The following is a 26,561-nucleotide window of genomic DNA, read 5'->3' as shown; positions in this document are numbered from 1 at the left end:
AGTGAGAACAGACGACCAAATGTAGTTCCAATCAGAAGTTTGAATTCACTCATCATTGATGTATGTATTTTTTTAAGGAAGCGACCATAGGGCATTCAGCATCAATTATTCTGCAAAACAAGAATTCCCAGGAAGGTGAATAAGATTAAATTAATTGTGAATTTCTTTCATTTTTACAGACACAGTTGAAACAAATATAAACATTCATCATCTTCAATGAATTTGAAATTGAAGGAAGCTAGCATCAAGCTTCTGGAATGCTCCATCGTAATGCCAAAATGAGAGATTGTGAAAACTAATAAACTGTGCTAAAAGTCTTTGTCCAGGACAGAAAACCTACCAACACTTCTGATAATAAGGGATGCCTAGTAGAATTATGACTGAACTATTTTTGATGGCTACAAATCAAACACCTTGTCTGCAATATTTAGCTAAACATCTATATACCTATTGTCTATACACACTTATTTGAGTGATGGTGTGCTGGTTGTATGTCCAGCAGTTACTTGGCAAGAGGCGAGGTTGACCTGTGCAGGTCATCAGTCCATCATAGAGCAACACAGAGATCAGCAACCACACACTGGTTGCATGAGGACAAAAAAAAATGCAAAAAGGACAAATTAAGCAAACAGTTATGATTGCGGGAGAAAGCTGATGTAGAGAGAGAGAGAAGCACTGAAAACGAGCGGAGAACAAGCTGACTTCATGCATAAAGAAACCAGGTGCTAAATCCTAACCAAAAATGTCTTTATGTGTATTTTGACCCTATGTGGTCTAGGCATAGTCTGCAAAAATAAAAATAAAAATTAAAAAACATCTAACATGTGCCCAATTATTATTTCTAAAAAAGCACTAAAGTCCTTGGTTATTAAATATTCCAGAGAGGAAAAAAAAGATCAATCATTATGAGCCCAAAATGTATTCATTCATGCCATGTGTGTAAATATCTCCCTGGAGTTGTACACCACAAATTAGGGAGAATACATGAAATGATGAATGAGAAACTAACTACTTATTTTGTATCTTTTTCATCTTTGCGGATGGTACATTTGCTTAGCTTGAATCTTTAAGGGTTTAACAACAAAAAAGAAAGAAAAAAAAGGCTGATCTCATCTCTGTGAAAGAAATTTCAGCTTTCCAGTTTTATTTCAGAGCGGAAGAACTATTACAGTCAGATACATTCTGACTTTTCTGCCTCATGTATTCCCTCTCACCGCTCAGTATTGCTTCTGCTGAATTTGAGCAGGATGCCATCCGATAACACCTCCCTGACATTACGGATAACAAAACCCGTCTGCATGTCATCCTCTCAGATAGGTAAGAATTTCAAGTGGAAAAAAGTGGTGAAATGTTAAAGTTAGCAAAAATGTTTTTACTTGCTGAAACAATGAGATGAGAGTAGATCATTAGCATTTTCTTTATCCGAAAACCACACCACATTTTTCCGTTTCTTGATTAAATTAAGAAAATTAAGAAACCATAAGAAACGGGTAACAGGGGCAATTTGTCAGAACATTAACTACAAACAACAACCTATGTTTTTTGTTTGTGTGTGTTGTTCTGAATGCATTAGTGACTGTATAGTTGCTCAGGAAGACTTTCCAGGCGTGAGTCGGGTTTGAGGGCAAACAGAGGGTGATGTTCGAGCAGATAGAAAGTACGTGTTCTTAGATCAGGTCACTGCCTTTGTGACCCAAAATTGTTATTTCGGGTTTGTGATGGTCTTCTGAGAAGTGAACCATTTGTCAGACAAACAGACTTGGTTCATTTTCCTAATTTACTCACACTATCCATCACAAATGTAACCTCCCCTCTGGAGCAAATTTAGAGCTTCACGAGGCATGAAATGAGGTTGGGTTCTATTTTAAGCTGAGGGGTTGGACGTGGTGAGACACAACAGTAGGGCAGGTTTGAGTGAGCATGTACCCACATACATGTTCGGTGCTGCCAGTTACAGGAGAGCAGGAAGGTTTTGGGGGAGATACGGCTCAACGGCGGAGGACTCCTTTCAACTCAGCCGGAGCTGAGGGGAGAAGCGCAGTAGCTGGGCAAATGCAGACGGTTTACTAATCTTTCTGTGAAAGGAAACTGTTCAAGTTGAGGAAAACATCCTTTGTACAGCAGTTTTCATGTTTTGTGATGGAACAGTGAGGCGAATTTACTTCAGGCTACAGAAAGCGAATTTAGATTCAATGCCTAGAGAGCCCTTTGTTATGCCTGTAAAGGCTTCCCTGAGCAGTTTTTACTGTTTGTTTGTGCTCATTTTGTTTTTAGGTTTTTTTTTTATTTTTTTTTTATTTTTTATTTTGTTTTGTTTTGTTTTGTTTTGGGAGGCTGTTGCCGTTGCCATGGCAAAGTTTTCTTGGTCTGCAACAGAGTCACAAAATGAAAAGAAAAAGGCTGACCTGTGTGTGTGACTGTCTCATTATTTACATGCAAAATATGCTTAGTAAGTCCTTTTTTTGTTGTTTTTGACAAGTTTTTCTCCTCTCCATCTGTAGCTGCTGTCAAAGCAAAACCTCTGCTCTCAGTGAATGTGTTAGGGATCAATCAAGGGTAGAATCACGTGTGTGTGCGTGTGTGCGTGTGTGCGTGCGTGCGTGTGTGTGTGTGTGTGTGTGTCATTTTTGGCTCTCTGGAGATATTGTCTTATCTCCAGGAGGAGATAAGACAATAACAGACTGAGGTGGTCGTATCTCTGTCCAGTTATCTCTAAGAGGCTACTAGTGCTGTGGAAAACATATAACACTCGCTCTACAACATCTGGATATTATTAATAATTTATATATTTATGTAAGTGGGTTGTAGGACATTTTGAAATGTATATTAATGAGAACATGCTGGCAAACATGCAGGCTTTTCTATTTGTAGTTACTAATGTATCATTAGCTGTAAAGTCATGCCGATTAACTGGATGCCAGATTTTTTAGTTTCGGTTCTCTGTCTACCAAAGGGAGTAGAATGTTGGAGACAAGAGTCCACAGATACAGACTCGCCTTGGATTGTGAGCCATTTCAGCAGATTTTTATTAAAACCAAAGTAATCTTTAGTGTTGTACTATGAAATTGCATCCTCCAACCTGTGATTAAAAAAAGCTTCCTGATTGTCCCTGTGGTTTTTAGCTTCTGCTGTCAAGGAAAAAACCCTAAGGTGTTGTTTGATACATCTAATAATGTAGTTCCTCCTATTACTCCCAGTGTGCCAGAATTTCCAAGATGTGAGTGAAATGTTTCATACTTTTTGGCTAACAAAGTTGGAGCCATCAGGTGCAACATAGCATCTCTCAAGGAAGAGAGTCTGATCTCAGACATAAAGAGGAAATCATAGCTCTAATTGGTGACATGAAATCTACGTCATCCCCTGAAGGCATTTGTGTTCAGACTTCTTTATTCATTAGGATGTTTGATTCTCTCAGCCTCTGTGTGGTGGACATGATTCATGCATCCTTAAAATCTTTTAAGCAGGTATTTTTTGAGCTATTACAGAAAAACACAATTAGGACCAAATCTCTTTCAAGCAGCCACAGATGTGGTGTGAACCAAATTTTAAACTTTTCTCTCCAAAGGCTCTTTGCTCTTCAGCTTAATAATATACGGTAGTTGACCAGCTAAAGTCTTATTATTCAGATAATAAGACTTTATTAAGGCTAACTGCTTGTTAGCCTTAATAAAGCATATTTTCAAATACTAAGTTAGCAGAAGCTGCCGTAAATGATGACACACATATTGGAGTTTTTGTCAAATGAAACATTTTTCAGTTTTCTGAGATCCTTCCTCTGACTTGGATGCTGTTGCCCATAGAATCCAGACGAACAGATTTAAGGATTCAATGAGGAGCCATGGTTTTGCTTTAATTTTTTTGTTCATATTTTTGTAAAAGATCTTCTAGTATGTGTGGAAATTAGGTCATATCAGAAATAATAGTCCTGAAGGCACTATCCTTGTCTTACTTTACTTTATGTCCTTCCACTGTGACAGATTGTAAGCCACTATAATAATGTCATTTATCCATCTGTATTCTTTCAAGCCATCTGAGCTTCACAAATTGCCCAGTCTAACCGTCAGTCCATCACAGGGCATCGCCAAGACCATCAGTCATGTCTTTGGGCTGTGGGAGGAACCCAGAGCACTGAACGGCTCCCACGCATACATGTGGAGAAAGTGCAAACTTCTTGCAGAAAGACCCCCTCCTTGCTGCAAGGCAACAGTAAAGACATTAGCATGATCTATTTATAGCCCGCTACATGAGTTAGCTACACGATTTCTGCAATTAAGCAACATCCCAGCAGGCTCCTTTAGAAACTGGCCTCTAAAATCTGGTTGTGTTTTGTTTGTTTTTTCACTTGCGAATCAATCCAAACTGCTGATTTGAATTTGCAGTTATAATTTGAGGAATATATACAAACTGACACTGCTGCAGTCAAAAGCTGAACGGGACATCAATATGCATGTTTTTTTAAACAGAGTTATGCTGATAGTCATACCTGTTGTAGCCAAAATCAATTAGGTTTAACTTCAGATTGTATGAAATGCAGCAACTAGAATGTAAAGAGTTTACAGCAGATCTGTTTTGACTTTCTTAATTATATGTCAGTACCAACTTTTACTGCCTCATATTGAGAAGCTGAATATATTCCAGACATACAGTAACCTTTTTTGTTCTCCAGAGTTCTTCGCTCTGTATAGGCTAAAGGTTGCTGATTATGACAATCCCTTGCAGTTCAACTCAGTGGAAATAAGAAAGAAGGTTTCAAAAGCATCCAAAGGGGGTTTTATATCATAACTACAGTTAGATCTATAACGTCATTGTTTGCTGCTTTGAAGTTGCAGAAAACATTACATATTTTAAGATAATCAATTTTGCTCGACATGTTTGTTTTTTTTGTAAGCTTTTTGTGAATTTATCTGTGAAAAATGCGACATAAGTAAACTTTTACTTGTGCATTTTCATGTTCAGTCAGAACACCACTGCCAAAGCTTGTCTGCAGAAGTATATTTTGAGCTGTTATTCCTCCAGTACAGTGGGAGCAGCTTCTGTTGTGTAACATTGCATCTATAATTGAAGAGGATGCATAGATCAGAACACACCTGCTTCAGGGGTCCCTTTTGTGCGTATGGAGCTGGAGGAGCTGCAGATCAGATCTGTCACACCGAGGAAGAAATCCTCCAATCTTGTCTCTCGCAGCTGTTCGTCTGGCTTTGTGTGCCATGCAAAGTGGTGGAGTTTACTGTAGTGTGGAGGGAGTTGGCAAATAGAGCAAGAGAGAGCCACTGACACTCTGTCAAACTTAAAACACAAATGCAGTTTATCTCAGAACACACAATAAAGTCATCTTGTATGTCACCTTGCATGGGTTATAAAATGACATTTCAAAAACACTGCATGCATGAAACATGTGCATCTATTTCAACACTCAATGTAGACATTTATGCAGTCAGGTACTGTTGCTAGTCGTGCTTCTCAGAATTATTCCTAAGGACAAAACCTCTAACCAAATCATGGCTTTGATCCTCAGTTCTTGGGACTTGTGCTTCCTTCTGATGGAAATTTTGCTCAGAGGAAAATCCTGTCCTCCTGTCATCCCTTTCTCTTCCTCACTCCTTTTTATCTGTTGTTAATTAGAACCTGTGAAGTGATGACTCCTCTCTCTGTGTAATTAATCAAGGGTCGGCTGCGGTCATACGCAGCACATCATTTTTTGCTCTGGCCACTGAACAGCCGGGCTCAACAGGGAGAGCAAACTGTCAGCAGGGTTGCTGAAGTAATTAAGCCGTTTATTTGGGTGTTTTAATAGAACATTGAGAGAATCAGAACTTGTAACACTATGAAATGTGGATGTAAGCTTTCCCTATGTGTTTGATGCACTTCTGAACTTGAATATATTCTCGTATTATGTAAAAAAAAAAAAAAGTGATGTGGAAGGCAAGGTAAGGTTATCTATATAGCAGCATTCACACACAAACCAAGTCAAAAGAAAGACAAGTAGAAAACAATTAAAATATATTTTGTTCTTTAAAACAGAGTTAGTATGTCAAACACTACAAGCCATGGTTTAAAAGGGACAAATGTTAAAATGCAGACTGAAAAAGCCGCAGTAAATAAACATTTTCAGTCCTGATTTAAAGGAGCCAACATTTTCAGCACATCTCAGAATTTTAAGGAGCTTGTCGCAGAGCTAAGAAGCATAAAGACTTTAGAGCAAATGAAAATTACTGTCCAATTACAGTATAAACTATTTACTGCATGTTCACTTAACTTAGCAGTAGGCTCAGTAGAACTGAACCTTGTTTGCACACAGCTATCTGTGTCTGTACCTGATATATGTTTGGTTAAAATGTGTTAGTTCGTCATGCAGTGAAGTAACTTACCGTAGATCAGCCAGACATTGTACTCGAGTAAGAGAAGCAATATTTCAAGATAATAAAACTGAAGTAGTAGTAAAATTTCTACTTGAGTAATTTATGCTCCTATGCTTTTATTTGTCTATTTAGAGTTACTCACATACATGGAGATCACTAAATGTAACTAGTTACTGCCCACCTCTGATAAGATCATGTCACTGACTCAAACACTAAAAAAAAACAGCTGTGGGAAAGTGTTATTTGGATGTATCACACCCACTGCTCAATATATTAATCATTTCCCTGCCCTTCAATAAAAAATAGAAATCTGAAAGTCTTTGTTACTCATCCGTGACTCAGAGCCCAGGCCTGTGAACATGTTGTGAACTCTTAGTAAACACTGTACATGGAGTCTGCGGTCAGTGATTCTGTCAGTGTCGGTGAGTCATGCTCATTTTGAGCTTAGAGGACAGAGATGGAGGCTCATTTCTCTGCTCTGAATGCTTGTGAAACTGCTCATTTGTCCCTGGAAAGAAATTATTCTGTGGAAAATCAGCTGGTATTTTGCTTAGATAAATATAAGTGGACATTATTATATGTAGTTGTATTGTATGGAAATAGGTAATTGCTACAGAGTGTGACCAGTGCTCAGGCTTTCTGTTTCAATGCGTTGTTGTAATTCCTCAAGTTAGTGGAAAGGTTAGTATTTTTCAAATGTGTACGCAGCAAAACCGAATAATGTGATGGTCACTGGGAAGTATTATTCTGCTACGATATCAAAAAAAGTATTATTTTAATTGGCAAAAACAAAAAGGATTTTGTTTGCAGGAGACAGCTGGCAGTGGTATAATTTATTTGACTCTGCAACCAATTTGCTCTGCAAACTGCAAAAGCTTTAGTGAAACTAACAATGATATCCTGGTATTGACAGTTTTATTGCCCTGCTCAGCATCATATTAACAGCAGGCATGACACAATGCTATAAGATTACATACGGTTCAATTAAAAGACTTTTCTAGTGGCAAAAGTTCACATTGGAAAGGCCACTTTTATTTCCCCTGTGGCAAATTTTCCTTTAACAAACAGCTTTGTTTTTGCTTTTCAGAGACAAAGCATGCCCACATTTTACATTAGCAATAAAAGACAATAAAATATATTAATGTTGTCATTCTTCATCTGGCAGCATCTTCCTAATTTGTGCCGTTGGGTGTCGATGCTGACATTGTGGGTTACACTCTGTGTTACTAAACGCTTTGGATGAAAGACACACACACACTTTGTGGTGTGTGTGTGTGTATATCTCAGCAGTGAGCCGACTATGACTGTTGTTTTTTTTTTTTGTTTTTTTTTTTGGCAGGATAGGACCATCAATCACTTGAATCTTAGCCATATTCTTAATGAAACGTCTCACTTCTTTCACATCCATCTCAGCTTTCTATTGGAGAAATATTGACTAATTACCTGATGTCTGTAGCATCTGATGGATGATAGCTTTTTTCAAGAGAGCAGAAAAGATCTTTCTATTTTTGAAAGGAAGAACTGAGGGAAAATGACACTTTAATAAAGAAATGAACATGACACAATGTAACATGACAGAAAGGAATCATGTTTAGCTAAAGATAAACATTGACATAAAATCTAAACCCATACACCAAGAACAGAATACAAAAGGAGCTAAAAATCACAAGTAAACACAATTTGGAATCATAGTGACATAGTATTTGAAAAATAAGAGAAACTCAAAATGATCCCAGTACAAAACCAAGTAGCAATCAAAACTCAAAGACCTTCAGATTCTGACTGGCACATTCCGATTTCTCTTTAAGATCTGTACGTAACAATGACATGTTTGTTTTCTGCTTCCTGCATCAACTGGAAATGTTGCTGTCTTTGCAACAAAATGTTTATCGTCAACTTCTCACAGCTAAATAGCTATTGTTCTCTGAATCAATGAAAATCTGCAATAAAACAATTAAAGCCCCCAGGCGGTGGGACAGAGGCGTCTATACATAAACCATTAAACATGTCTCATGCTGTGCCAGTTTGTACATTTCAAAATGTATTATCTTATTGGACACACTAAAGACTATGGTAGAGAAGGGCGTAAATGTATTACTACAACGCAATAGTTCACATTGAAGCATGCTCAGTGGCGCAACTGCACATTATTCGGTGGATGCGAAAACATAAATCACCCCCGCCCCCCACCCCAGGGGAAGCTGTGTGAAGTGTAAAACTCGCTATATGTGCCTCGTTATGTGCGAGAGGTGAAGGAGCGTGAGGCGCGCTGAACTGTATGGGAAAACATAATCGGCGCGTCGCCCCCTCCAGACGGGGTTTTGGCGCCCCCTCTGGTGCTGCGCCCCTATGCGTTGCATACGCTGCATACCCACTTTTTGCGCCTCTGAGCATGCTCAGTATTTGAAATGGTCCAAAGAAAGTCCAAACTGAAATGAAATTATGAATGTTAGAATTTAGACTTGAAATGTGTTTGCAGATTTTCCTAATCCAATCTGACCGATCTTCTGTTTTGTAAAGAAAAACAGCAAAAGAAATCAGTCCGTGGTGCAAAAAATGGGCAAGAAAAATACATCAGTAAACTAATAACAGCAGAGAAATGTGGTTCTGCAAAGTAGTGACTGAGCGAAGCTGGTCACATGTAGAAGTGCAGGCCTCATTGTCACATTTATTTGTACAATAAATTGAAAACTATTATTTTTCTTCTACTAAACAATTATGTGGCATTATGGTTGTTATGCGACAAATCGAGAAAATTAATCTGTACCTTTTATAAAGCACTGTATTCTTGAGAAGAATATGCGTTCTCGGTTCACCTCAGCGTCCGGCTGGTGAATTTAAAGTGCGGCTTTCTGAATCTGAATTGAGTTAAGGATCTTTAGATGATTTTGTGTGACTTCAGATTTCGGTGGTGCACGGTTGTTAGACATGACCCAGAACATTTTATGTGGGAAACACTCTTGTGCTGTCTGATATGTGTTGTAAATTTAGGTCTCTACTGGGGCTGTAGACTGCGAGCAAGAGCTGGTATAGCCGAGGGAGTGAGTTTTCCCCGTGGATGTCACTGTACGTCACTATTATAACCCCCAAGCCCCTAGTGTACCAAGTATTCAACGTGGGGTCAGAAATCAGGCAATTAAGAGTGCTGTGGATGTGGATGAGAGCCGACAACCGAAGGGGGAGTGCAGAAGGAGTCAGGAAGGCTTGAACCTCTTCTCCCCCCTCAGGGAACTGACTGGTTTGCAATCCTCTCCCATCTACATGTACAGAGCAACTACTTAGTCACAGTGCTTATTCAAATCAAGCCAGTGCACAGGCCTCCATTTGTGCTGAGACTTCCTGTACGATGGTCAAACCTTGCTACGAGCATAATTTTGATATTATACAACGAACTGATAGAATAAACAAGGTCCAAATGAGACCTTGTTGAATAAGTTTTATAGATTACAACGGATTGGTATTTTGGTCTCTAAATATAGTTTAATTAACTGTGGGTAGAAAAGAAAGAATCCTCTTTTTTTTTTTTAAGACAGTCACGTAGCCTAATCAAAAGGGAATTGTGGAACGTACCCTTCACAAACCGTTCGGTTTTAAAGCGCCTCTCCCGCTAACATCGGTGTAAATACTGCTGAGAACTGAACACAAGTCAGTCATCCATGTTGCTTACACCACACATAATGAGAGCACTTCATCATAGTAAAAACCTTCCTCAGCGAGATGATACATTACCTCATCTTTTCTAATTCCATCTCCAGCTGATAAAGAAGCAGCTCTCCCTCAAACCCCGCAACAGGAGCGCGAAGCTGCACATTTACAGCTATGGGAACACGAGAGCATCAAGTTCTATTTTTGTCTGAAAGTGACTGCTCTTTATTTGCCTACATGCTCTGCTCTGTGAGTGCGGCTTGATGGACGAAAGAAAGGGTACGAGTTTTAGACTACTGACAGTGTGGTGCATCTGCTTTTTTCTTTTTTTCTTTTGAAGGGTCTCCAAACCCCTGCTGCTGCTGCTGCTATGGATGGGAAAGCTAAATTTTGCTGATCAAACCTTGTTTTTATCAGAGTTGAAAGAGAGTTGGCTGTTTCTGCATTCCAATCTGAACACCTTAAAAACTGCTCTAATGCATTAGGAGCCTGTGGACACGGATTTATTGTACATAACTTCAAAGACATCTCAAAGGAAGAAACACAAATAATGACATCTGACCTTTCAGAGACAAAGCATGCAAAAAAAAAACAAAAAAAAAATGTAATTTCAAGAGACAAATTATATGTTGACTTACGGCCAGAAAACCAGACATTCACCTTCATACATAAATGATAACCTATCATTTATACAACACTGTTTTGAAGTTCATGTGTGGATGTAAACTAACTAACTGATTTCATTATTAACAGTACTATGTTGATCTTTTGCTACAAAGATCATTTATCCAGAAGATGTGTGCGAACTCGGGGAATAAATAAGCACAGGTGAATAGTCAAGTCAAATTTATTTGTATTGCAATTTCAGCAACAAGGCAGTTGGAGGTGCTTCACACTAGTGTGGGCATGTAGATATCAAATAGGAGGGATCCCAAGACTGATCCGTGTGGTAGCCCACATGTGACTTCTGCCCATTCTGGTGAGAAACTACCTGTTTACACAAAGAAGTCCCTGTCTGTTTGGTGAGATTTGAACCAATTAAGTACCAGACCAGAGTCCAACCCAGGTCTCCAGTCACTTCTATAATATAACAAAAACAGCTTCTCAGTACCTTTTACCCCAGGGCAATGAAAAAATGACATTTCAGGTAAGGAAAAGCATGTTTGATGGAAGAGGAAAACACAAAGTTCAATCCATGGCTAAGACAACTACAATGAACAGAGAGTCAGCTGGCAGAACCCTGTGTGTTTGTGTGAATTGTTTGTGGGAAACATGTTTTATCAAGTCAGAAAATGTCTTTTTTTACTGCAACATTTACTTTTTATGCATTTGATTTATGTGTCTGTTTGTGTCTACATATGATAAACAGTGTCCTCAGAACAACATTTTGGCAATTACATTACTGTTGAAGTGTTGCGAGGGAATGCAAAATAATAATAAAAAAATCCTCCATGTCCCCTATTATTAAATTATAGTGTAAATATACTCCGTAAATTATTGTAGATCATGATGGTTACATTTCCTTTTAGAATTAATGCAATTTAAAATGAATAGTTATTTAAAAAAGAACGATGTGTGCTCTTTAATTTTGCATGTTCCTAAGCAGTCACTGTAGGACATGGTGAGAAGTTCGCAACAAGCTTTTCTCACAGTTTCCTTTTTGGAATTTCTGCTAATTTATTTATGTCAGACGTTGGTGCCAAGTGTTTCTGACTTGTACATCAAGACAACTCAGAAACATATGTGTTATATATGTAACACATACATAATGTGTTATATATTTATATAAATATATAACACATTTGTATAAATAATATTTACATAGGATATATTTTTCTTCTGTATTCTATGATTACTGTTTTTTTGGTCCAACAACAATTTCAGTTGATTTTTGGATGTGCTTGTCATTGTCTCCATTTTTCCCTCCAATTTTTCAGAGCTGCCAAACTCAATTATCTTGATGCAAAAATGACGAAAATCACTAAATCTCATCATAATTGAGCTGAAGAGTCTCAGGTGTATTATTTCCCTGTTTTGTCAGCTATCTCCCCAACAGCAGCTGTTACAAAGATGGAGATTTGTTGAAGCCCTCATTTAAGCTCCCATGTCACCGCTGGTGAGACAGCTGATGGCTGTTTGTGCTGCTCTAAAGAGAAAAAGGATTCCAGCCGGTCCAACGTTTCCAACATCCAGGGCAGGATTCTTCAGGCTCCGATAAGGCTCTTTTATTTGTCACTCACGAGACGCAGGTTCTGCCTTGTGGTCAGAGCTTAGCTGTTTCCAGACAGGATGTAAGGATTACCCGATAGTCCAAAATATGTACAAAAAAAAAAAAAAATTAATGAAATAAAATCCTCCACCGTTCAGTTTACGCTTTCGTTGGCCGTAAAATAGCTGATAGGACTACGGGTCATTTTTACCACTCTTCATTTTCAGTTGTGTTTGAGCTGGTAGGGAAATCATCTTTTCAAAAAGTGTGATTGACAGAAAGCAAACACAATCTAAAGAAATAGACTGTACAAACAGTGATGACATCAAGCAAGCATTGAGAAGTAATCAATGCAATGGTCTTGACTTGACTAGCTCATGCTTTTCATTGAGTGGGTTTAACTACTAAACATTAAATCTTAATTCAAGGAGAAGGACAAGACACTCTAGCTACATAAATCTGCCTACAGTTAGTATTTTTTTACAACAGTATGCCACTGGAGCCTAAAAAGTCACTTCAAGCTAAAACTAACATATTGTGATAGAAAAGGAAGTCTAAATACTGAAATGAAATTCACTTGGCTCAGATAAAAAAAAAAAATGCAGACATGTTTGGAGAGAGCAGTTATTGGTTCAATTATTAACACCATCTAAAGATTCCAGCTGGTACTTTATACTGGCAGAGGACATGGCGAACACAAATCCCTCTGCAAAACAACATAATCACCTGATAAAGTTGATGACCAACACTTGTCATCACCTTGATGATTTGGCCGTAGCATGAAATGCACCTTTGGTTGGTGCTTCTCTTGAATCCCAACAATTGCTACAGAAACACAGTTTTTGGTGAGTAACGAGAGCTCGACTTTTATGACTCTGATCGACTTTTCTTTCTTTGGCGCTCGTAAGAGCTTTCACACCATCCTTTATTGTTTTATCAATGGGGCCCCACATCCAGTGCTTTCATTGCATATCCATCAAGAAGCTCGTTTTTCAGAAAAACACTATTTCCTGTTGAAACCAATTGGCTGTCCCCCTCTGCATTTACGTATGCAGTATAATTATTCACATTTAACTGTTATACAGTGTTAGGAAGTTGTTGCTCCAAAGGCAGGTTTTGTGCCAAAAGCATGAAATTTACTGAGCTGTTTTGAAAAATAATGGAAAGTCAGGTTGTGATTTATTTATGCATCACACTTTTCAAGATTTCTATGTTTTCTAGCTTTAAATTTTGATTAAGCTTGCCCTTTAATCCTGAATCTCTGAGTCGATAAAAGAGAATGTATGCTTTTATTTTTTATTTTTTTGCTTGAGGGATGAATAAAAAATTTCAGCACAGAGGGGAAACTCTGGAACCTTGTTTTGGAATTCATAAAACCTCATTGGAATTCATGCTCATTTACATCTCTAACAGTGGGGCTAAAAAAAAAAAAGAAACCTGAAATGCAGCAGTGCATGAAACCCTTTTTCTGCATGCTAAGTGCATGCCTTTTACACGCTTCATGCTTTCCTGTTTCTGTTAATGAGGAACATGTGTCCGTGTAAAATTTGCAATGCTCATCTATTTCAGAAAATGACATTTTTTTTTTCAAATATAGACGTCTTCTACGAGTAAGGTTATTTTGAAAACAACTGACAATCATGCAAAAAAAAAAGTATGCAACTCTCTTTACTTTCTATTGACTGTAATCTGTCAATGTAAAAGCCTTTTCAAATATCAATTTGCAATAAACAATATATATTCCATGGCTTCTTTAAGAACTGTCAGTGTTTTCCAGGTCACTCTGGACTCCCTGCAGCTTTTTGTCACCAGACAACGGAGAGAAAAATAAATGCCATAGATTGAAGTGAGTGCCTCACACTGGCTTTGTGCTTTAAAAATGTGCTCCAATGGAGTGATGTCATCACAAAGAACAGTTTCTATATATGTATTTTTACTATATTTGACCTAATATATAATTTTTAATTAATTCACTTATTCATCATCTGTTGCGTTTCATTAAGTTCTTGAAGGTATCTGTCCTTACATATTTCTTGTACAGGTAGTGTGTGCGTGTGTGTGTGTTAAAGCAGTGTATCTGGGTCACTTTATAACCTCCATTGCTGCCATCCCTGTCTTTCCTTTAGTACTGGCCTGCAGGTTGATTTCCTAGCCGCCTTTTATCTAAACCCTGATCAGGTGTCATTTTTGTCTGTGACTCTGTGGTCGCAGTGCCCTCCAGAGGAGCAATAGTTCAACTGCAGTGTCACGAATCCTTCAGGACAGTGAGAGCGCCTGAGGAAAGAATGGCATGAATTAGACCATCCAGCAAGTGGAGCTGATGCAGATGAACTCTTTCTGCAAATTTTTTTAGGATGATATATTTGATGACAATTTTATATCTTTGTAGATGGGAAATGTTTGGTACAACACAAAGTATTCAGCTTTTATTTTACTTTTTATTTATTTTTGCTTTTTAGGGCATTGTTCCAACAATGGCTTTCTTTTACCATGAAGTCCAGATTTGTGGACTGCAAGACTGATTGTTGTCTTGCTGACATATTATTTACCTGAATCTCTGCAACTTCTCTATAGTTACGATGGGTTTCTTGGCTGCTTCTCTGAATAATGTTTTCCTTGCCTGGCCTATTAGTTTACAGTGAATATTTTTTATCTTTTTATCTTTGCACATGTACCAAAGTCTTGTCATTGAATGTTGCTCTATTAGATGGTTAAAGCTTGGAATCTTGTCTGTAATCTTCGCCTGCTTTAAACTGATGTTTGTTCACTAATATTCTTTAGCTAGGTCATACTGAGGTTAAATTATTCACAGATGGGCTCTATTTACTAATTGGGTGGCAACGGAAGGTAATTGGTTGCAGTGGCTTTAAATGTATTAGAATAAAGGAGATTGGAGACAAGTTTCTGACATATTTTGTCCTAATTAGATTTGCAAAAACCTTTTAAAATCATCCATCCGTCTTCTTCCAAAGCACAATTATGCACTACTTGGGTCTTTCACATAGAGTTGTAAGAAGTCCAAAAAACAAAAACCCCTGTAGTTCTAACATAAATTCTGTAAAATATATTTTGAAAGGCAATATAAAAACCAAAAATGAAAAATCAAAAAAACATCACATCCAGATGATTGCAGTTGTTCGTGTTAAAACTGCTCGGATGTTTAAATGCATGAAGCAATTATCTGTATTCTGGAATTGCTGTCTCATAATTACAGCAATTGTGAACAATTTAAGTAATTTCAAGCACTGAGCAACAAGCTTGGTTCAAAGGGGAGCTTTCATTCTGAACAGCTGGGGAGCAGCTCCGACTGTTTAAAATGCTTTAAATGTACGAAATGGAAAGGAGCTGCTAAAGTTCGAGATATTAAGGCTGTCACCAAAGATCATGAAATGTGTGTCTAAAGGTCATGTAAAGCTATTGAGGAGTCTTTAAAACTCTAACTATGCTCCCATTTTGGTATGTTAAAAAGAAACTAAGATAGATCTGTGGAAAAAGACAAGCATTTTAGAGAGAAATGTGTTATGCAGTCTGGGGGAGTTGACTTTTAGGCAGAGGACATTTAGCATGACATTTAACTAGAGCATCCATTCAAAATCACAAATGAATTGGCTTAAATATACTCAAAATGAGCCCACTTTCAAAAGTGCTGAAATCCTGTGCAAAATAAAAAATAAATTGAACATATTAGAACAGAAGAGAGGTAAAAAATTAAATGCTGGTTCTGTTTTTATACCACAATAATAACACTATGTGTGTGTGTTTTCCCACTGTGTGATAGCCAGTGTTATTGTTGAACCAGTAAAGCATGTAATTAAAATATTCATATTATACAGTAGCTTGACAATAGGGGGAGCCAGTGCTACTTACTGAAGAAAATGTGTATCCAGCAGCTGTTTAGGTTGGATGAGGAAGTGGTAGATGAATACAGTTGAAACATGATATTTACATTCACTACATGAAACAACACGTTCTCTGTCTGACATTAAATCAAACTGAATTTTTCCTCTTTTAGATGTTGTTACAATTGCCAAAATTATTTCTACTTTCTAATTTCCACTATTATAAGAGACGTCTTTGTATTACTTTCTTCAAATTCAGAAATGTGCATAACATTAGGAATACCAATAGGATTAGCAATCTTTTTGCTACATAACATTGCCTCAAAATGCTACCAAAAAGATGGTTTAAAACCAAATGAAACTCGCAATATGCAGCATTAAAATACCATTATAAATGCTAAATGTCCTGCTACATTCAGTGACTCACCCACACATAAACACATTCACACATTGTGAAAGAGAACTCCAACTAAGTATAATTTCTTAAAGAATCCAAGTTTGATGTAGGTGCAGTAAGGACTGCAGTAAATAGCTGCTCCAATTGTTCAACAAGGAATTGATTTGTCTTAAGTAAAGATTAGCTCTGTAATGGGATTGGAAATAAAAACAACACATCGATTGATGCTCTGGCAAAGAAAGAAAGAGTCTATGCCGCTGCTGTATGCAAATTGAGTCAGGTACATGCTCACATGGGCCTTATTGTTTCATTTTAATCAAATCATCCCAATTCATTCACACTTAAATGCACATAACAGCAGTCTGGGCCGATTTGTTTCCACTACAAACTAATCGATAACCTCTTCTCAAACGCAACACAGTGTTCCGTTTCATGTTCAGCAGCAGAAATAGTAACTATGTAAGATATTAAAGAAAACATAGTATAACTGGGGATTTGTTAACACTGTTTAGTGTTGTAAACCCATTGAACTCACTGTTTGTTTCATAAAATTGCTTTGCTTTAATAAATACTGATGGGATTAGTTTTAGTGTCCATTTAGGTTGTGAAAATGTTGTATAAATGCTTTTGTTATTGTTTTGTTACCAAGCTTTTCCTGTAGTAAGATTACTCCAGTCCTAACATACAGATTGTAAGATGTAATTCTGTTTTCTTTCCATCCCAGAAGCGTCTCTAAATCCATGCGCTGGTTAAAGATTGCTTGACCTGGCAGTCTGTATCTTCCCTCTTTCAGCTTAAATAAACAAAAGACAGAAAAAGCTCATAGTGCTCTTTGGAGAGATCCAGAACATCCCAGTGCGTGTTGGAGAAAAATCACCTTCCATTCCAGATCTGCTTTTTTCTGCCTCTAAATAAAACGAGTTTGCAGATGCAGCCCCCTCAGAGCATCTTCTTCTTCTTTCTTTTTCTTTTTTTTTTTTAGTTGATGTTCTTGATCATTCGCAATTATCCCAAATACAGTGTGTTACAAAGATGGAGTTGTCATGTGGTATTTTGGAGGGTGCACTTGTTTGATCCTCCTCCATGTTTGCAGATAAAAGTCCATGAATCACTGACTGGAATCTCTTAATGATCTCAACCGCTCCAATCTTTCCTCCTCCCTGGCTTATTTGTGAATGCTATCACATGCGCTCCTTTCATTAAGTCTTCAAGCTTTCTTCATGCTGAACAGCTGAAAATTGATGGCTTTGAAGTAAATGCAAGACATACAGGTGGCAGGTGCAATGCTAGAATGTGACTGAGGCAGAGACACGTTTGCCTTTTGCTGTGTACAATTCATAGACGTCATGTTTTTCCACCTTGCTCTGTCAACTGAGGCCATTTAGTATAAATTTTTGTTCTTCATTCATTACCTCCTTTTCAGTTTTCCCATACAATTCCCTTTTATATACCCAAATGCAGACCATGTGGAAGGGAGTGTTGGATTTGGTTGCAGAGTTTGAGTTCCTTTGGAGCTCCCTGTCCTATTTTGGCACAAGAGGGGATTCTTGTACGAGTGTGCCGTACAGTGTAAGTGGTGAATTATTCAGTGCAGCTTCCTTTAGGCTTGCTCTTATTAAGTGGATTTTGTACACACATTTGCAAAAGGCTTAACCGACACACTAGCCTGTATTTAAATTACTTTAAGTTTACTTTGCAGGATTGGGAAATGCCCCTACAGATTAATATTCTGCAGACCTCTCCCTGCTTACCTCTCCTCCTCTTATCATGTACTATGGCTTCCTTGGGATCCAACAAAAATGAGATTGTGGTAAGTTACAGATGCACTTGGCCACTCTCTCAGATGAACAGCTGGCCTTATCAACTGTCTGACAGCTTATAGTTTGAGGAAAAAATTGATCCGAAGGTCGAAATTGCCACTTGAGGCTCCAACACCAATCTCTTCCTGATTCAAAGTCAGAACAAGAGTTAAGAAGCAGCCAGAAATTTATGGAAAAGTCTCTTTTCAACAAGTCAAGAAACTGAACAAAATTGGTTTTGATAAAATGACGGTCAGGAGCAATGAAGACATGGTAGAACAAGAAAACCAGTCTGGGGCTTCATTTGGAGCCACTAATCAACAAGTTCATTAATCATGTTCAGGCACAACAGGAGTTAGTCTGTAGGTTAAAATAATACAAATGAGTTTAAATAGATGAGAAAAAACATGAATTATATTTGTCAAAATCATGAACAATACAAAGAAAGGATTTATAATGAAAAGAATGCTCATATCTAGTTTTGTGATTTGTTATAAGCTGAGTGAGTAATCTGAGGACTTAATGAATAAATAAAGACCATGCATAGAAAGTGTCCTATCTTGCATATTTTTCCCCAAACGTAGAAGATTTGTGCAAATTGTTGTCTTATTTACCTTTATCAGAGGTGGTGAAGGTAAAAAAAATTTCTAAGGATCTACAATTTTGTAAACACCAATTTTCTGTTTTTTTTTTTTTTTTTTTGTAAACACCAGGATTGTTGACACCAAAATTTTGATTGGTGTTTACAAATTTTGTAAGCACAAAATTTTGGCTGATAAAGTGCTTTGCAAAGGTATTCAAATCTTTTGAACTTGTTCTGCTGTATATTTCCCTGGTGGTTGGTGGCCATAGAAGATGTAGTGGAGAAAAAAATACTTTTAAAATTAAAAAATGCATAACATTAGTAATCTAGGCTTTTAAAGCCCAACAGTCTACCTGGGGCTACAAGATATACACTGTTAAAAACAAAACAAAACAAACAAAGATTTCAGAAGAGCATGTTTTTGTTCAGTAGAAAAAGGAAAGATTGTCTAGCACCTCCTAGTTTCTATCTCTTTAAACCTTAAACACCAACTTTATCATTACAGGCATATTTTCTCCCACAGCCCATGCCCACACATTGACTAGAAATGATAAAAACTAAAATTTACAGTCCCAACTGATTTATATCAGCTACCCAATGTCCTAGAATAGCGCCCAGGGTGGTGAGCCATATTGGCAATATTAATTGCCTGCTGTCCATTGGAAAACCAGCACATAACCCTCCCATCCCCTATGTCTCGGTCCCATTTCTGTCACTAACGGTCCATTTATAGAGCTGAAGTTTGTTTTTACGCCTCCGAACCGGGTCAGCGACTCTTGCTTCTGGGCTGCATGCGGAGTTTCCTTTTTCCACTTGGAGACCGCGGCAGCGGGAGGAGGAGAAGGAAAAGGAGGAGGTCGAGGTGGAGGAGGAGGAGGACGACGATCTGGGAGGACCACCGGGCTACAACATGAGGGGTGATGTGTGGACGGACGGACGTGGTTGTGAAACTAATTAGTTCGTGACGTGGGCGAATTGCAGCAAATGCCTAACTATACGTGAAGGAGATTGCAGCCAGGACGCACCGAGTGAGGCAGATTTGGGGCGGGAAGGAGGGAGCAGGTGGAGGGGGGGAGAGGAAAGCGGGGGTAAAAAAAAAAACCTGAAGCAGTGGAGTCGGATGGATACGAGGGGACAGAGAGCAGAGGGCCGAGTGTGAGGGGTCCCATCAAGAGGTCTGGAGTCTGCACCGAACCAGCTTCAGGGATGTAGTCGAAGCGGTCTGGAGCTCAGCCCATCCGAGCTCATCATCATGAAGAAGCACTCCGCCAGGGTTGCCCCGCTGTCCGCCTGCAACAGTCCGGTGCTCACCCTCACCAAAGTGGAAGGTAGGGAGAGTCTTTGCCCATTCAGCGGGACTCCGGGACCCCGACCACCGCTTTATCTCACAAAACAGCTACTAACAGGCAGGAACAGGGTTAAAAAAAAGGGCTTATCGTTAAAAACAAAAAAAAAAAACAAAAAAAAAAACAAAGACAACAGAGAAATCAGACAGCGACTAAGATATAAAGGCTTTAAATCAACTTTGCATTCTTTCAGTATTTGGACGTCTGAGCATTTTTAAAACGACTCCCTCTGATTTCTGTTCAATTTGATCAATAGTCCTTGAAATTAGTCCAAGTCACAAGCTATTTTTTTTCCCCAGATGCTTGTGTTGGTGTGATGTGCTAAAAACCCTGCTCGTCCTCAGGGAGCGTTTTAAGTTGTTATTGCAGCAGGGATTCCCTCTCATTCTCCCCACCCTTCATCCATCACTGGCTGCAAGTGTAACGAGAATACAGAAGAATACAGCAGCTGGAACGCGAGCATAGATCCTATGCCTCTTTTTCATGAAATTTTACTGAAAAGAGGTTCAATCTAACAGTGTTTTAATGCTATGATTTGCTGGGACCAGAGAGGCGTACCTCACTTATACATCATCTGATTTCCTCTACTGACTCATGCTTGTGCAATGATGCAGCCTTTTAAAAAATTTCAGCTCAGGGTTTTTGCCTGAGCTGAAAGCAAAAGAAGAAAAAAAAGTTGAGTGGCTGCTGATTTCACAGTGCCGTTAACTGAAGTGTTCTGGGTCATGTTTTATTAAACACATCCAGATTAATACGTTGCAAATGGTACTATTATTTATTTAGAAAAATAGGAGCAAAATTAAGCTCAAAGAAATACTGAGGCAGGTAAATTCTGAAGGATTTGCTCTGAAAGATTGTTGCTTTGGAAATGACCTTTAATCTTCTTTTACTGCAATCTTGCTAATGTTGCCTTTGATTTCTTGTCTATATACTTTGCAGATTATGCAAGTATTTTCTTTTTTATTTGTCAAGCGGTTTACGCATCATCTTTCTTTCTAAGATCAGCTCCTGGAGCTACAAGAGCAACCACAGGAAGTAGCCTGCATTTTTAAAGTGTGTGTGTGGGGGGGTATTTTACAGAATTGACTTTTTGAGCTTCATAATGTTATTCCCTCATCAAAAACATACCTGGAGTGTTGTTGTGATTCCATCATGCATGTATAGAGGAATCCCTGAATCTCCCATAGCAGCCATTGAGGGGTGTCTAAACATTTGCTCTTACAAAGCGCTGCCTATTTCCACACAGCACCTCCTCGGAGTTGCGGTCTCTGGCCGAGCTTCCGCCTCACAGTTGGGCAATCCTGCCTCATCTGATTAACTGGACTCTCAGCCACAGAGATTTTAGAAGATATGCAGTGTCTTGCATCAAATGGCCTGAGCGTCCTTAAGAAATGCAGTGTTTGTGTCCCTTCTTGTAAACTTGCTTTTCTTGTCTAAACTGATGTGCTCCATCACCTCCACCTCTTCTTCAAGGGATTTTTGCAGTGATAATGCCCCTGAGACTTTTGTCCCCTTGTCACATGTTGTATGTGCTTTTTTTCAAATGAATAATCCTTTATTAGTTTGGAATACTTTAAATAAATTCAGGAAGTTAAAGTTCTACCTCGAGCCATACAGAGAACAAAGCAAGCATGTGGAAGGGGATTCCAGTAAGATATGAATAAAAACCCAACTTTTTGCCTACGTTTAATATACATGGGTAAGAAGCTGTGTGATAGAAAACTATCTGCACCACGTCTGGATCACACCCTCCTTCACAGCGAAGCATGGTGGTGGCAGTATCATGCTGCTGCAAGGATGCTGTACTTAAGCAGGGAAAGGCAAGTTAGTCAGTGTTAGATGCAAAGATGAGTGGACCTAAACACAAGGCAGTCCTGAAAAAAAAACCCTGCTAAAATTATATACAAAATACATATACACTAACCATTATACACTACTGTGTATAATTTTTTTTTATCTCTTTACCCCTACAATGCAAGCATTTTGTCCTGTTTGCTGAATAATACACATCAGTTCTCACCTCTCTGTCTGCACTCACTGTGTTCGAGAGCTGCAGTGTTGGGGTCTAGATCCGGAAATGTCTGACTGCTTTATTCAGAATAAATGACCAGCTGCAAGAATATGAATAAGGAATCCTCATGCAGTTTTAGATGCACACTGCAGAAAATTAACTAATAAAATGCCTGAGCTGTTTACATCATATTCCCTGCTTGCAGTATCTTTGAGGAACCTGCAGAATAATCACAACTGCTGAATTCTTAGCTTATTACTGCAGAATTTCATTTATTTTCAGAACAGCTGAGATATTAGGCTACGGTTCGACAAGCTCCTTCGAACAGAGTTTCCAAAAGTAAACCGAAAGTGACCAAAAAAAGAGAGGAGAAAGAAACATTTCGGGAACGTTTATTTAGGGTGATGCTGTATTGTAAACCAGCGAGAGGAGATGTGAACATTCAGCAGCTGCTTTGAAGGAGACAGGAATCACAGGGGGCCATAGCGGATCAACACTCAGCCTGTCAGAGTCTCTGTTGCTTATGTAACACCAGCTTTAAAAAAAAAAAAAAACCTCTCTGTTCTCCTCACTAACAACTTGCACCCAGCTGACAAAAAGTTCCTGTTTTTCCAGTTTGGGGTGTACTGTGGACTCCTTTTTACTTTCTTTTTCTTTTTTTCTTTTTTTTGTCTCCAGTTAGCATCCCCACAGGTTTATATGAAATGTGTTCCATCAAATTTGCGGACATGGAACCAAAGCCAGGGGTCTAATTGGGTGTTTTTCAAAGTCAGACACAAAATTATAGCTTCCCCAATAATGTCAGTAATCCTCATAAGCTCCATGGGGCCAGTCGCATTGTGTACTTTTAGGGAGCATCTGAAACAGACACAGATCAATGATGACACCAGCCTTGGTTGGAAACTCATCTGGAAGACAGCAGCAAAACAATTCAGAGAGATCCATTCTGGGTATATGCTGACATTTTCTCTCGCCCTGGGTTTGATTCAGTGGCATCGTCTGAAATAGTTACTGCCTCCTCTGCACACCCTGACAAATTCAGTGGCCGGAAGGCGGGGAGGGTGATTATTGATTTCTCTTTAAATGAAAGAGTGTCCTTGGGGAGTGTGTGTGTGTTGTTCCTGTGTTGCTGGAACGAGGGGTAAGAAGTTCATATCAGTCTCTTTAATCTCCATAACTTCATTATACAAGCCTTGAAAGAGAGCAGGCATCTAATAAAGGTGATTCAGCGTTCATGAGTCCCTGAGGATGATGGCCACATTTCACCAGCTGCTGTTCTGTCTTAAGGGTCTCGTGTGTTTTTAGCATGAATTACTGTTTATAGTCAGACTGAAGCAAAGTCAAGCAAATGACAGGGACAGTCATAATTTCACTGCTGCAAACTTACCAATTTTTAAAACCATCTCGATTTACTGCATGACGGATATCGTTGCTAGTTTAATTAGCCTAAGTTCTAAACTGTGAAGATATTTTGATCAACCCTAAAACATAAATGGCATTATTTCTGCAAGTTTATTTGCATGGAAGAATGTTTCCAGGAGGTGCTAGCCTGCTAAAGGTTCTTCAAGAGAGGTTCAAATTTTTATTCAGGAACCCAAAACAAAAGCTAAAGAAATGCAGACTTCACTGACCTCGGTTAAGGTCAGTGTTCATAAATTATTAATAACAGAGAGTCAAGGCAAAAATATCATCCACTGTCAAACAAAAGACATAAATATCAACAAACATCTCGATGATCTTTCAGATATTTATTGAGAAAATATTCCGTGTGCTAAAGAGGCAAAGCGGAACCTTCTGGAAGGTTTGTCCTTTTACATCTGATGTGAAACTAAGACTGCATCTCAGAAAAAGAGCATCATACCTACAGCCAAACAGTGTGTGATGGGGTTGCTTTGCTTCTTCAGGATCTTGAGGATCTGCTGAAACTGGTGGAAGCACGAACTCCGGTCTCGACCAGAAAATCCAGAAGGAGGATGTGTCTGTTTCAGACACTCCCTAAAAGTACATCAGTTTGACCATCAGTTTGTGTCCTTAAGTAGAAGGTTGCCTCTGTCAGACTGCCCCAAGGCAGCTGTGGCTACTATATAGGGTGCCACCATCACTGTGTGAATGTGTTTGTGAATTAACTTTATACAGCACTGTGTATGAATGGTAAATACAAGCCATTTACCATTTATCTGCATTTTTCTGACTGGTTTATATATATGCTTCTAGGCTTGGTATGAATAGAACAACTTCAGTATGGCGATGACGTTTCATCTTTCAAAACACATTATTAGCATCCATACATATTGAAGAAGTATCACAAATATTAGCAGCAAATGCTTTAATTTTGAAAGTTTCTTTTAGAAACACCTTTAAATAGTTTATCCTTCCAGTCCTTTTGCCTTTTGAGTGTGACTGAAGTTGACTTTGAAGGCAGTCGGTGGAGTAGAAATGAGACTTCTTGTTACGAGTTTAATTTTTAAAGCCAGTGGAACAGGCCCGTTTCGCTTGATAAGTGCGATATAAATTCGCAATGACAGAACTTCTGACCTTTTTTGGGAGGCCGAGCTTTTGCATATGTTAATCAAATGTAGAATCAGTGCAGAGAATTGGAATAGGAGCAAGACATTTATTAATTTGTCATTTATTTGAAGTTTATTGACAAAATTGCTTGTGATCAGAGTTGTATTCGCTACTGCAGGTAAAATGTGAAACGCTTAAAACCGTCAAGCAGAGACTCACTTCAAAAACATTCAAGTGTCCCTTTTACCCAAGCTGATTTTGCTTTTCTTGTGTTATCACTAGACTTTAGGTGGAAAGAAGAGTAAAACCATCCCTTGGTGAGTCACACACCAGGAGTGTTAGCCTATCCATTATTTTAACAAGGATGTTGTGGCCAATCTTTTAAATATTGATTTGTCATGCAGTGTACCGGGCCTTTTGCCAGTCTATTAAAGTTCAGGGCCTTCCACGGTAATTCACTCCTCTAAGGAACTGCAGGAGAGAGGATTGAATGGGTCAAAGCAGGTAGTGCTGGCGTTTCGGGGGTTTTGTGGAGGGCTAAATACAAATAGATTTTTATGCTATTTTTTTTAGGTTGTTTCTCGTAATAAAATGCAGAGACCCACTCAAACTTGAGCGAGTTCACCTCTCACACACAAGTGAGTCTTCAAGGAGACACAACATCGACCATTGTCGTCTGCAGACCCAGCTGTTTGCGTCAAGGCAGCGACAAACACAAAGTTTGCTGCCGCTCTAAGAGGAAGTTGCTTCGCCGTCCTTCGAGGCTGAAGGAGAAAGTGATCCAGACTGAAGTCTAGGGGGATCAGTAACACTTGTCCCTCCCTTGTCTGTCCTCTGGGGCCTTTGTCCCCGCAGCCCACGCGGTCAAGCCTATCAGCTGTTTGACGCAGCAGGGTGTGTTTTTAGCTCCTGTGATATGGAGTCAGACAGGCTTGTCAGAAGATCTCGCTTTGTCGTGTTGAACGGGCTCTTACTGACAGGATGGCCTGACCCAGCTGTCAGAGCCAAGTTTTCACAGACCACTTCTGTCTGTCAGAGTCAGACATTACAAAGACAGTGACTGATGTCTGCCGGACTGTCTCTGCTGTGGTAAAACTACAGCTCTTATGTGTAGTCTTAGGCTAACAAACATTTTTGCAGTGATTCACATTTCAAACAAAGATTCACACTCAGACTCGTCTTTCACTCTGTGTTTGTCCTCACCCTCAGAAACGACAAACCTCGTAGGTCAAGCGGGGACGGAAGGATTTTTTTTGTTGTTGTTATTGATTAATTGACTGATGCTGCATGACAAAGATCAAGAAAAAAATGGCCTGAGTGTCATTTAGAATAATTCTCCTGTAAGCTTAGCTGTAGATTAGAGGTCATGAAGTGCTTATTTGTTGAAGTTTTGACCATTCAATATATTATTTGAGTGCATAACCTCTCAAAAGTGTAATTGTAGCTTAATATGCAGGTTATTATTATTATTTTTTTTTACATTTTTACACCACTACTAGATGTGCATTGAAAAGTTATTTAATCACCTGGACTGTAGACAATAAAGTTTCATCAAATGTTGGAAATATTAAGTCAAGAAAATTGTTCAGACGGTTTAGAGAACATATATTCTCCTTGCACAAGGAAAATGATTTACATTTAGAGCTTTCAATGTATTGATTTCAGTGTCCTAAGCTAAGTAAATAGCTATGGCAGGACCTCATGTATTTAATTAGAAGAGTGGCGGTTAGTTCCCCAGGTCAGTTCATATTCATCACCAAGCAGAGCCAGCGGCAAGACAAGGAGAAGTGTTCTTTTGAAGTGTGTAACGGGTGATTGATCTGTTTACACTCATAAATCAGTGAGGCAAAGCGCTGCAGTGCACT

General features: G+C 38.7%; 1 protein-coding gene across 4 annotated transcripts in view; it reads left to right on the top strand.

Moving 5' to 3' along the window:
* The window catches only part of slc35f3b (solute carrier family 35 member F3b), a 47,776-nt gene that overhangs the window by 5,383 nt on the left and 15,832 nt on the right, over positions 1-26,561 (top strand). Inside the window, exon 1 of one of the 4 annotated variants that reach the window (XM_015039603.1) lies at positions 19,925-20,159. The exons of the other annotated variants lie outside the window; for them this stretch is intronic. Within the exon in view, the coding sequence (XP_014895089.1) occupies positions 20,084-20,159 (76 nt within the window). The 5' untranslated portion in view covers positions 19,925-20,083. Of the gene's footprint in view, positions 1-19,924; positions 20,160-26,561 lie in introns of those variants that run through there. 4 annotated transcript variants of the gene reach the window in all.

The sequence above is a fragment of the Poecilia latipinna genome, unplaced genomic scaffold (assembly GCF_001443285.1).
Source record: "Poecilia latipinna isolate Pla-1442-1.1 unplaced genomic scaffold, P_latipinna-1.0 Scaffold477, whole genome shotgun sequence".
In the NCBI taxonomy this organism is placed as follows: domain Eukaryota; kingdom Metazoa; phylum Chordata; class Actinopteri; order Cyprinodontiformes; family Poeciliidae; genus Poecilia; species Poecilia latipinna.
The sequence above is the reverse complement of the archived record's forward strand: the minus strand, read 5'-3'. Positions and strand labels throughout refer to the sequence as shown.